Genomic DNA, 12273 nt, shown 5'->3' with positions numbered 1-12273 from the left:
AGATTTAAAAAAAAAATGATTTAACAAAGCAGACATACTTTATTTTATAATGTTTAAATCAAAACATTCTTAATGAAGAGATAATAATTATACTTAGAAACTAATCATTGAAAGGTTAAATCAAATCACTTATGATTTTCATAATATTTGAAGGATCATGAATGGTTTTTAGATATTGTACTTTCAAATATAAATCAATCAATTGTTGAATCGATAATAAATTAATTTTTTTTAAAAAAAATTTATAATCCTATTTTATTTAGGATTATGATTTATATTTGGACGAGCTTATTACAAAACTTAATGGGTCACACATATAAGAACTATTGGTTAGAAATTATTATGAGATGATTAATCAAGTGTGATTTAATTGTAAATAAGTTTTAAAAATTAAATAACTATAATGTAATTAAAATATTGAAGTAACCTACCAATGTGATCCTATTTTATTATTTTTACAAGTGGATTTGAGAAGGGTTAAGAACTCATTTGTTTTTACGTTTCAAAAATGTTTTTGAAAAAAAAAAATAATTTTTTTATTATTTTCTTTACATTAAATTAATTTTTTTATGTTTTTAAATTATTTTGATATACTGATGTCAGAAATAAATTTAAAAACAAATATTATTTTAATATATTTTCAAATAAAAAATACTTTAAAAAACTACCATAACCACAATTATAACCACGACACTAAACTGACCGTAAGATTTTAGAGAGATTGCAATTGAAGTCTTAGGGAGTGTTTGAGTGTATAGCCGTCGTTGTTTTTTTAAAGTTTTTTTAAAAAAAAATACATCAAAATAATATATTTTAAAAAAATTATTTTTGATATAAAACATCAAAACAATTTAAAAATATTAAAAAATTTTAATTTTAAAAAATAAAAAATATATTTTTAAAACATCAAAATAAACGGGTTATTAATCTACTTAGTAGTTTAGTACTACCATTGTCAAACAAGGCTTTAGTCGAGGGAGTGTTTTGTCAGAGCACACCTAATTTCAAGTTCAGACCTTCAAACAATACTTTGCAATTTCCATGGATTGCGCTTGCAGACCCTTTTTCCTCTGGGGAACATGGATGTCCACCACCCCTAGAACAACTTCTCCTCCCAACACCATCACCTTCACCATCAGCCCGCCACTTATTAACAGCAGAAGCTCTACTCAACCATCGCCACCTCGTCTCAAGGCTACCACTTCTCCTTTCAATTTTTCCTTGGACTTGCCAAGTGGCGGAAACAACAATCACGGTGGCCGGAACAGCAACAATAACAATAAAGGGTGGTGGTGGCGGCGGTGGTGGAATGATGGCAGTGACTCTTCCAATACCTTTTCCCTATTGTTCTTATTAAGCTCATCCATTGTGCTGCAATTAGCTTCTTCTGCAGCTGCAAGAACTCAACAAGAAGAGGGAGAGGAGGTTTGGGAAGTTAAAGGGAGCAACTGGGCTAGACTTGTTCCTGATTTCTCCAAGGATGAGTTTGTAGTGTCTCCAACATCATCATGGTCACTGTTTTCTGTTAATGATTTATGGTCGCAATGCACAACCTTGTTCGTACGCCTAATGCTTCCCCAAGGATTTCCTCAAAGTGTTACCTCTGATTACTTGGATTACTCTCTTTGGCGAGCCGTCCAAGGCGTCGCCAGCCAAATTAGCGGCGTTCTTGCCACCCAGGTATCTATCTATCATTATATGAATGGTTTGCTTTTGTTTCTTTTGATTAATATTTGTTGTGATAGGCATTGCTTTATGCTGTTGGGTTGGGGAAAGGAGCTATCCCAACTGCTGCTGCCATCAATTGGGTGCTCAAGGATGGAATTGGGTATCTCAGTAAAATCGTATTGTCCAAATATGGACGACATTTTGATGTTCATCCTAAAGGGTGGAGACTGTTTGCTGACCTTTTGGAAAATGCTGCCTTTGGTTTGGAGATGTTAACGCCTGCGTTTCCTCATCTCTTTGTTTTCATTGGTGCCACTGCTGGAGCTGGACGCTCTGCTGCTGCTCTTATCCAGGCAATTTCCTACTTCTGAATTATGTTCTGTTGCATTGCGATAACCATTTCCTAATATCGTTTTTTGGTAGGGAGGGAGGAGGAATTTTGGTGCCAAACTGATTTTATGATGCTCATACAAATTGTTATTTATTTGCTTAGAGTTGCTTAAAGTGGATGCTCATAATTTGCAGGCTGCTACAAGAAGCTGTTTTTATGCTGGTTTTGCTGCTCAAAGAAACTTTGCCGAGGTAAAACACTGTTTCTTTTGGTTTTTATTTATTCTCAAATTGGAATTGCTTTTATGGAAGCTTGGACATGTCTCATTTTTATCAGCCGGTAAAGATCTGTATTTGTGCAACATATCTTTTATTTTAACCTTAGTGAGTCCCAAGTTAATTTGATTTGTTTCTGAAAGAAATTGTTAATTGTAGGTAATTGCCAAGGGTGAAGCTCAAGGAATGGTGAGCAAGTTTATTGGTATAATGCTTGGTATAGCATTGGCTAATTGCATAGGCTCCTCGACACCCCTTGCCCTTGCTTCTTTCAGTGTGGTTACATGGATCCACATGTTCTGCAATCTGAAATCATATCAATCCATTCAATTAAGGACTTTAAATCCTTATCGTGCAAGTAATCAATCTCTTCTCCGTTTCCTTTTTCCCCTGATGGGACTGCTTACTAATGTCTTTATAACTGCATCGGTCGAAATGAGTTGATACAAATAAACAAATAATAATAATAATAATAAAGAAGCTTGAAATGCAAAACACGTAGAATTTCTGTTACTATATATAATCATAATTTAAGAATGATACTGAGGAAATAGATTTGCATCAGCTCAGATAGTTGGTGGACATAGAACATTGTAAACTGTAGATAGGTATTGCTGGGTATGTTCACATGCAATCTCTTTGGTCTTCTCTATTGAACAGGTTGATAAAATAGAATTTTTAGTTGCTAACACAACTATCTGCTGCCACTTCAAACTGCCTCCATGGAAATCTTCAAAGTGGCTGTCTAATGCCATTAATCACCCTTGAGTCTTGATATTGTTCCATAATCATCTCCACGGTATTCCAAAGTTGTATGATAGAAACCCCTTTTTTTCATTGCTCTAACAGGTTTAGTTTTTAGCGAGTATCTCCTCAGCGGCCAAGCACCTCCAGTCAAAGAGATCAATGATGAAGAACCACTTTTTCCAGCTGTACCATTTCTTAATATCTACTCTAAGGGAAATGTGAGTTGCTCTCTATTTTTTTTCCTCTGTGGTTAATGGAAAAGGAAAAGTTAAGAAAATAAATCTCGTTGTTTTTTCTTAATTGATTTCAGGTACAATCAATCGTTCTATCTTCAGAAGCGAGGAATGCAGCTGCTGAAATCGAGCAGAGGCTGCAGCTGGGGTCTAAGCTCAGTGATGTTGTCAACAACAAGGACGATGTGCTTGCATTGTTCAATTTGTATAGAGATGAAGGCTATATTTTGACAGAGCACAAGGGAAGATTCTGTGTAAGTATACTAGCAGCTTTATTTTGAATCTGAAACCCCCCCCCCCATCCAGTTTTTTGTATGTCTGTGCATGTGTATCTTCTTCTTTCCATACTTATTGATTTTCAGTTATATGTGTGCGCTTGCATGCATGTATGACCTATTCTTGATTTACATTTATTTTCATATAAAAAAGTCATCATGAAATTACTGGCAGTCCTTACTTGAAAGAGCTGCTGTCTATACTTCCTCATTGTTTTCTTGTCCAAAATATGATGTCATCCTGCAATTCAAGATCATATCTTGATGCTAACTTCTCTGTGTTGTTAGTTATCAATTCCTTGTATTGGAAGAGTTCTTTTGGTCATTTTAATCCACGCTGTCTCTGATGCTTGAAGTCACTAAATTGTAACAAAATGTGTAACTGAAAGAATCTAGCAAATAGCTTATGTTTTTTTTTTTTATGTGTATGGAATATCTTTCACGAAATAATGACAATGGTAATAATCTTGTTCCTCTGAAACTCTTTTCATTGTCGAAGAAAAAGAAAGGACTAGTTTTTTTAACTTCTTTTGGCTTTAATTGAGAAGCAAATTATTTATGGGAGGAAGTGAGCTTACTAATAGTTATTATATGTTGTATCTGAATTACTTGCCACAATCAGGTAGTGCTTAAAGAAAGTTCTTCACCACATGACATGCTCAAGTCACTGTTCCAAGTTAATTATTTATACTGGTTGGAGAGAAATGCTGGAATTGAAGCAAGAAGTATCTCTGCTGACTGCAGACCTGAGGGGAGGCTACAAATCTCTCTGGAATATGCCCGACGGGAATTCAACCATGTGAAAAATGATAGTGTATCAATGGGTTGGGTCGCTGATGGACTAATTGCCAGGCCTTCACCAATTAGAGTTTGTCCTGGAAACATAGCCTCTTCAATTGCAAGCTGATGCAACATCAAGTTGGATTCCATTGGACCACAGAGGTGGCTTTCCATGAGGGAAAGAATTGCTTTTGAGGGAGGGGGTTCTCGCTAGCTATATGGCCATTGGTGAACTATGCTTCTGGACATAAATCTATACTCCAATGGTTCTCAGACAAGTCCGTAGTTTAATGTTTCTCAAACAAGTTCAGACGCCCAAACATTGGTCGCTTGACTTGGTAAGAAGGCAAGGCAGACTAGGCACTTCTTCGAGCCATCACTGCATGGTCTGAAACTCAATAGGGATGATCAAAATTGAGGCAAAAGCATTTGCCCCGAGGTGCACAAATTTGTTCTTTTTAAGAAAACGTTGATGCATCTCAAGTTATTGATATGAATCCACCGGCTGTACTTCTTCCTATATAAAAAAATATAAAGGATAAAAAATAAAAATAAAAAAAGCATTATTGTAGTGAATCATGCAAAGTTAGCGGAGCGACAAATCTTATAGATTTTTAATATAATTCTGAGAATGCTGGCTACTAAAATGTTAAAATCATAATTTGCTAGACAAGATATATATAACGAGTAATCGACATAATTAAGAAGAATTTTCATTAACGTTTTTTTTTTCTAATATTGACAAATATGATTTAAATGACAATTATTAGGAAAAAGGTTCTTCCTCAGGTTCATCTTCATGCGTCAAGGAGCAGTGTTGTGAATCATCCACATGTACTAATAACTATCCCTGCAGATCGGAGGGAGTGTCATGATTCAAGCCCACAACTACAAAGCAGGAATTTCCTACTCGGTAAAAGAGATGGGTAGCTATCATGCCTCGAGCCCCCAACCAAGGTGCAGGCATCGCAGCTTCTTGGAGCATATTTTTGTATTCTGAGACACAGGAAAAGCAAAAAAAGAAGTTTCAAGCATGCTATATTAGATCATTGTCCACGTTGCGTTGTGGTTTAACAAAAAAATAATAATAATAATTCAAGCATTTCTAATAATGTGTTTCTTAAGTGGAAAATAAAATATAAATCATGAATTCAAAATCTAATTTTTTGTTTAATGATATATTTTTTAAAATATTGATGATATATCAAATGATATTTTTTAAAAAATATTGAGATAGCAGGATATCGAATCGGTTCGTGTTATCTTGGGTCAATCTACCAAATTAATGATCCGAGTTATGAGATAATGATGTCTATATAAAAATTAAATTAAAATAATACGAAAATAAATTTCTAACCAACCTAATGTTAAAGGATAAAATTGAAAAAAAAAATTGTTAAATTAAAAAGAAAAAAAATCGATTTACTTAGATTAATCTGTCAAATTCACAATTTAGGTTATGCACCCCAATGGGTTTAACATTTTTTTTTGTAAAGTTATTTTTATTTAATTATTCAACAAAAAATAGATGGTAGAAAAAACTTAGCACTAATAAAATATCAAGATGTTCGTCTAAAACAGCTATAATGTAACACCATATCTTCTATAACATATTAAATTCATTAATTATAATGACTCCTTTAAGAGAAAAAAAATTAGATTTATTTAGGAGTTTCATATATAATTTTGCAATAACCAAACTAAAACATACTATTTGTAAGAAGATCATTCGCACCAAGTAATGAGTATTTTAATTTTAAGGATAAATGGTTTAATCCTTGGAACATCTTTTTTATATCATTCAGTTATTTTCAACAATCAATGATTAAATATTTAATATCTTTGTTGTTTTTAGTTCAAATATAATATCTATTTTCTATATATGTTATTATACATGCTAGGATATTTATTGATTTAAATGCAACTTTAAATATTTTATTATTTGCTTAGTGTACCCCTAGTTTACCTCCCGTGTTTTTGTTGTGGGTTGGACCCAAAGTTTTTTGAACCATAAAAAAAAACATATTTAGATAATAAGAAATTTTTCATTATTGTTATTAAATTCAGTAAAGCAGTTCAAACTTGAAAAATCATAACCTGACTCTTTGATTAATATTTGTTAACCCATCAAATCCATAATCTAGGTTAAGGAATCCACTAGGTCAAATTAAGTTTTTTATTTTTTTAAAATGATAAAAATACAACAAGTGATTTATTATCGATCCATTGCTAAAGGATAAAACTCAATAAAAAAAAAAACTCACATTAAATAATAAAATTGAAAAACAAAAAAAGAGCAAAAGATATATAAAAATAAAAAAAGACCAGGAAATCTCCACCCGACTCTTTAATTAATATTTAGTCAACCTGTCAGACCCACAATCCAAGTTGTGGACTTCATTATATTGAATTTAATTTTTTAAGAGATAAAAAAATACAAAAATTGATTTACTGTAAACTCAAAATCAAAAAATAATAAAAAATAGTTGATACACAATTAAAAAAAAATACAAAATTTGACGACCGAGGATGAATCAGATTCAACTGCTTCTTCAGCCCCTTGTAACATATGAACTGACCTTTCCATTCAGGAAGGACTCTCTCAACCTCGTCGCGGAGCCTCTTTTGATACTTCATTTCTGGTGGTGAACAGGGCGAGGGGGGTGAGATTCATGCAACAACAATTATGCTAGTATATCCTTCGATGCTAGACCAAATATATTTGTTGTTTTTTGACAAGTTCCCTCAAATTAACCGAGACATCGGATATGTATATACGTACATGTTTAATTTAATACATGTCTCAGAAAGCGACTTCAGATATTGTCTCTAGTCAGCCTTCCATGTTGCATCATCTTCCTTGAAACAGTCGAGGAATAATTCTCATTACTTTAGTTCGTGTTGCTTACAAAGAATCCGGTTATGTTCGTGGAGAAGTAACAACGTTTAATCCAACAATCCCTTTGCGTTTTATTTGAGAACATAGATGATTCCAAACAATCAAGTTTCTGAAGACAAACCATTATTAGGACTTTTGTACCATCAGGCACATTCTGTCGTTTCTGCTGCCTATTCTATTATGGAGCCATCTATCCAACAGACAACACACAACCTTGAGACTCAGGACAAGGCCATTACAAATATGTCTCCCAATCTATTAATTTCAATTACCCTCCAGAGTGCAGAGTAAACTATGAAACTACTGTAATTGTTTGCTAGATCATCAAAATCGATTCGAAATCCAGAGTTATTTGTTTCTACTCTGGCTGGAATGCTAATTTCTACAATGTAGAACAGCCTCCTAAGCCCCTCCTCTTTCTCAATCAGATAACCATGCCTCACACTTGTCCAAGCATGCAGAAAATATGATTGTGCTAAACAATCACTGCGATCAACCAAAAATACAACTAGTCACCCAGAATTCTTTTCAATTTATTTAATACATTGTACAATAGGTATTCAGATGTCTTAGAACAACCAAGTTAACAACCATCCTAGTTTCAATCTCTTTGGACAGTTTTGTGGCATTCCCAGATGTTCAATGAAACATTGATCCTGAAAATTTTAAATAGTCACATCATAAAAAGGAATCTAACACACAGGATCCAGATCATACAATTGCCTCTCAATGGTTCAAAAGAAACATAGCAGGAATCAATAAGATGTTACCAATTTGTTACAAGCAAAAGTTTGAAGAGCGTTCCATGGGACAGAACAAAAAACCAAGACTTTTACAATCTCCATTTAGCTGGTTGATTTTTAGAGCTTTCAGACTCAGAACTCTGTTGGAGGTTTTAATCTTGTTAGCCTTCTAACTCTTTCTTTGTCTGTGTTCTCCAGCAGTCCCTTCAAAGAATGGGAATGAAAATAAGTGTAAGGATAACAGGCAGCAAAGTCTATATTTATTCATCTTAAATGAATACCACTTGCATTCTGACTTCAAATGGATTGCATGTATTTAATTTTGTTGAACCTCACTCTCCATTTCATCACGCATTAATGGAAAACACAAATTGCATTCATATCAGACTATTAACACAGCTGCCATGCCATGTCAAATAAATAAACAGTGTTGGGAATCTACTAAAACATAAGGTTCCCTTTTGCACTTTTCTCATATCAAACTTAGCAGTGATAGCAGGCTTTTAACCAAACAGAGACTTAAATATTGTACCGCAATTGCAACAACAAACATGCTCTTGATCAAGATTTTATGAATCAATATATTAAACTTCTTGTTTAGGATGAACAAACCCCTGAAATACACCTTAGAACATTTCAAGTTTCTCAAAAGTTTTAAGGATAAGAAAGGCCTGATTTAGAAGCTTACCTTCCAAACAATTTCATCCAGGCACAAGCATATCTTTCCATACTTGTCGAGGAAGAGGCGCTCCGTAGGGGGCTTCCCACATACATCCTTTAAAGCTGATGTTATGGCGAAGATGACTTCGGCCACTAGTAAGAAAGCATCCAGGGATGAGAAACAGAGCATAACATATCAGCCATACAATCAATCACATAAGAGGCTCAACACCTTCCCAGTCAATTGCTATTTCATCAACCACTTATAACACAAATTACATCCACAACCAAAAGAGATGCCACCGTAAACAGGGGAAACCAAGGTTTCATTTATATTATTTTAATTAGTTTTCAGGGAAAGAAAGGAACCAAACATTTCATTTTACTGATTTGCCAAAAAAAATAATACAATCTCAGACCCTGTCAGAAATTTTATGTCAAGAAAGAAGAAACTGACACAAAGATAGCAAGTCTTAAACTAAAAGGTGTAGCCAAGGGCTCACAAGCTGGATAGTATTCAACCTCAAAATGATCTCAGTATCAAGAAGAAACTCGGATCCTAGCACAAACAAGTATAGAATACTTGAAAGATATAGATTTAACTTACACGCAAGTTCATCATACTCATCTTTGCCAACAATGAAAATGCTGACATCCCCAAGTACCGTGTAAACAATATAAACTGACCTGGCAAGAAAATTATAACATCAGTGATTCGAGTATAATTCACTAAAAGGGAGAAAAATCCTTGGTCAAATTATCCAAAAAATTAGAAACTGGTGTTATGCAACTTTAAGGACATTACAATTCTATACTATCACAGAAAAAGTAGAAGAGCAAGGAATATTAGTCCATGGCATTGTGACAACACTGCAACTTAACTTTCTGGGATCTAATTTCCTCCATCAAGTAATACAACCATACAAAGGAAGGTTTCTGATACAACTGCCACGCTGTCTGAATAGTGAAAAAAGACTTTTGTTTGGCAAGTAACATCATTATTTTGGCATTTTAATTAGTTCTGCTTTCCTTGGTGAAACTTTTGAACTGCCTATTAGTACCCTAACCAAGATACTGGAAACAATTTGGCAAAGCTGACTCATCTGTGATATATTATGGATTGAATACTATAAGAAATATGGTATACCCAGCAGGCAACCTAGAAATGGATTGTTGAAGAATTAACATTAACTGATCCATGAGTCATAATTTGCAAGAGCAACCGTTGCCTATACTATCCTGCAGAACTGCCTTTTCATATTATTACAGGTACACAATTTGCGTTAAAGCAGACACAACTAGAATAAAATTTACGAACTGAATAGCAACAGCTATGGTTCCCCCATAGCAAACTGAGAGTAGATGCTATAAGATGAACAAATCCAGGATTCATAATTTGCAAAAACAAAAGTTTCATATATACATATATGCTGCACCACCATTTTAAGTGTTCAGTTAACATATATTATTCATTACATAGAAACCACCTCGAATAAATGTGAAATGCATGATCAAACAAACCATGAAAATGACAAGGAAGAAAGAAAGAAAACATGTTTCATTGAGTTCCATCATTTAAGATGATTTTTTATTGAAAGATACAAATGCAAGTGCTCATTTTCAACATAAATAAATCAAATTGGGAAAGCTCAATTATTATAGCATTTCAATTTTCAACTCCCAATTGACATTATTAGTAAGCAAACAATTTTGTTGATAGCAAATAGGTAACAAAATCTGGCAGCAGAGAGCTCAAACATATGATACTCAGCAAAACCAACATTTGTGGAAGCATCATCTTCTCAAACTGTACTGAACTAGCATTTTGAAGATAATGCAGACATCCAGCTCTTGTAATACAATTTGCAAGACTTTTAAGCAAACGAGAAAATGGGGCACCGAGACTTGGGAAATGAAGATCAATCAACCAGACAGTAAAACATATATGCAATCTATATTCAATGTAGAAGTAACACATGTCATGCATATTAAATCTACAACTCCATTTAAACATCAGAAAGGGTATAAAAAAAATTTCTAGAAACAAAAAAGTGTTATATATTTTGGGTACTTCTTGAATTAGAAAAAGATTATACATACTTGTGAGAAGCAACAAGGAGCTCCTCGTTTCTAACTCCTTTTAGATTATCTGCCCCCAGCTTAACCAAGAAAGATCTCCAATGCAGCCGTTCTTCAGCTGGAACTCCACTAAACCTGCAACAATGTTAGAGTTCAACACTTAAAAAAACTTAAATTAACACTAACCAAATTATCTTATGATGAAACTCCTACATAACTAGACCTATTATCCTGTTGATTGAAATTTGAAATCCACAAGTGCAGCTGAAAACACTCTTCTTTTTTCTCTTTAAAATGGTCTGATGTTATCTGAAAATGCAAAACAAGTGGGGTGCTTGTGCCCAAAACACTTTCAGAACAGAAGGTAGTGACTTCTCCCGTCTATGCATGAAGACAGACGTCTCTTATTAACTGTTGGCCACTATGGTTAGAGGACCTGATTAAAATGGATACTACTTTCAAAATGCAAAACAACAGTTGATGGCCTTGTTTGACTCAAAACTCATGTTTATTGTAGTTTTGTGCCCTGATGTCATCAAACACTGTATCACATCATCTAGCAGCCACAATTCGTATAAGCAAACGAGGATCTTCTATGGGATCATCTAGAAATGATCTTGAGCTTTCAAATTTCCACTTGAAATAGACTCTCTCAATACTAAAATCTGCGTAGTGTTACTTGGAAACCTAAGAATACATTAGCATTATGGGCTCATATGATTTACCATGTTTATTTTCCTTAAACAATCATGGATTTAGTCTACATTCAAATCAATTGTCTCACTCTCACTACAAGCAACACAAATATTCTCCGAGAACTAAATGCTCCCAATCATTTACAACTTCCCACTTCACAACAACACAAAAAAGACGCACATAAAAATAGACAAAAAAAAAAATCACACCATCTACTGGGGAAAAAAAAATGGAAACCCTTGTACGAAAATTAAATAAATAAGACATAAATCCATTCAAATTCCACCTAATCAAATATATATATATATATATATATATATATATATATTTATATATATACATAAAGCCCAGAGAAGAAGATCGATTAAATAAAAAAATGAAACAGAAGTTCAAAAGTATTGATCTGGCGAGAACGATTCCGATTTTTAACGCGTACCGTTCGATTAAGATGTTGCCTTCAACATTTGCGAACAATACTGCAAGGATCATCTTTTTTTTTCAGTAATATAAATTTTTGGGTCTCTTTTTCTCTCTCTCTTTTCTTTTGTTTTTCTTTTATTTTCCTTTCTTTCGGTTGCGAATCGTGTTTTGACGAGAACCAAGCTGCTGCGTAGTTTAGCATTATGCCCCCTGTATTTTAAATTGATTCACAAATTACGCTCTTTGTTATTTTTTTGTTTTATTGCCGTGTTTTCACAGCAGGTTGAATATAAAAGTTTTGAAGAGTTAAAAAGAATATTTAAAAAATTATTTTTGTATTAAACTCGTTATAATAAATTATAATAATATGTACTTGAGAAGTTCTATCTGAATCTTTAATTAATAATTAATATTTAGTTAATATATTAAACCTGTGATTTAAATTATAAATTTTATTAAATTAAATT

At 33.4% G+C, this 12273-nt stretch overlaps 2 protein-coding genes across 2 annotated transcripts; one reads left to right on the top strand and one right to left on the bottom strand.

Annotated features, from left to right (window-relative positions):
• Positions 1-958: 958 nt before the first annotated feature.
• LOC118042572 (protein root UVB sensitive 1, chloroplastic) lies at positions 959-4749 on the top strand. Its single transcript, XM_035050278.2, has 7 exons — positions 959-1680; positions 1746-2021; positions 2194-2250; positions 2434-2632; positions 3124-3239; positions 3332-3508; positions 4152-4749. The coding sequence occupies exons 1-7, from the start codon at positions 1042-1044 to the stop codon at positions 4434-4436; spliced, it is 1749 nt and encodes a 582-aa protein (XP_034906169.1). The 5' UTR covers positions 959-1041; the 3' UTR covers positions 4437-4749.
• Positions 4750-7862: 3113 nt separating this feature from the next.
• Positions 7863-11999, bottom strand: LOC118042573 (uncharacterized). The gene is made up of 5 exons (XM_035050279.2): positions 11823-11999; positions 10712-10825; positions 9219-9298; positions 8640-8764; positions 7863-8155 (listed from the first exon to the last, which is right to left on the bottom strand). Exons 1-5 carry the CDS (start codon positions 11873-11875, stop codon positions 8084-8086), a joined length of 444 nt encoding a protein of 147 aa, XP_034906170.1. The 5' UTR covers positions 11876-11999; the 3' UTR covers positions 7863-8083.
• Positions 12000-12273: the final 274 nt, after the last annotated feature.

Source organism: Populus alba, chromosome 1 (assembly GCF_005239225.2).
Source record: "Populus alba chromosome 1, ASM523922v2, whole genome shotgun sequence".
In the NCBI taxonomy this organism is placed as follows: Eukaryota; Viridiplantae; Streptophyta; class Magnoliopsida; order Malpighiales; family Salicaceae; genus Populus; species Populus alba.
Note: the sequence above shows the minus strand (reverse complement) of the source record. Positions and strands in the feature narration are given on the sequence as shown.

Bases quoted from the DNA above. Each gene is read 5' to 3' on its own strand.
- LOC118042572 (XM_035050278.2), top strand. From the start codon at position 1,042: ATGGATTGCGCTTGCAGACCCTTTTTCCTCTGGGGAACATGGATGTCC. The intron at 2,022-2,193 runs GCAATTTCCTAC...CATAATTTGCAG, and splicing joins CTGCTGCTGCTCTTATCCAG to GCTGCTACAAGAAGCTGTTT. The intron at 3,509-4,151 runs GTAAGTATACTA...TGCCACAATCAG, and splicing joins AGCACAAGGGAAGATTCTGT to GTAGTGCTTAAAGAAAGTTC.
- LOC118042573 (XM_035050279.2), bottom strand. From the start codon at position 11,875: ATGATCCTTGCAGTATTGTTCGCAAATGTTGAAGGCAACATCTTAATC. The intron at 10,826-11,822 runs GTACGCGTTAAA...ACATTGTTGCAG, and splicing joins GGCAACATCTTAATCGAACG to GTTTAGTGGAGTTCCAGCTG. The intron at 9,299-10,711 runs GTATGTATAATC...TTTTCTTGCCAG, and splicing joins CTCCTTGTTGCTTCTCACAA to GTCAGTTTATATTGTTTACA.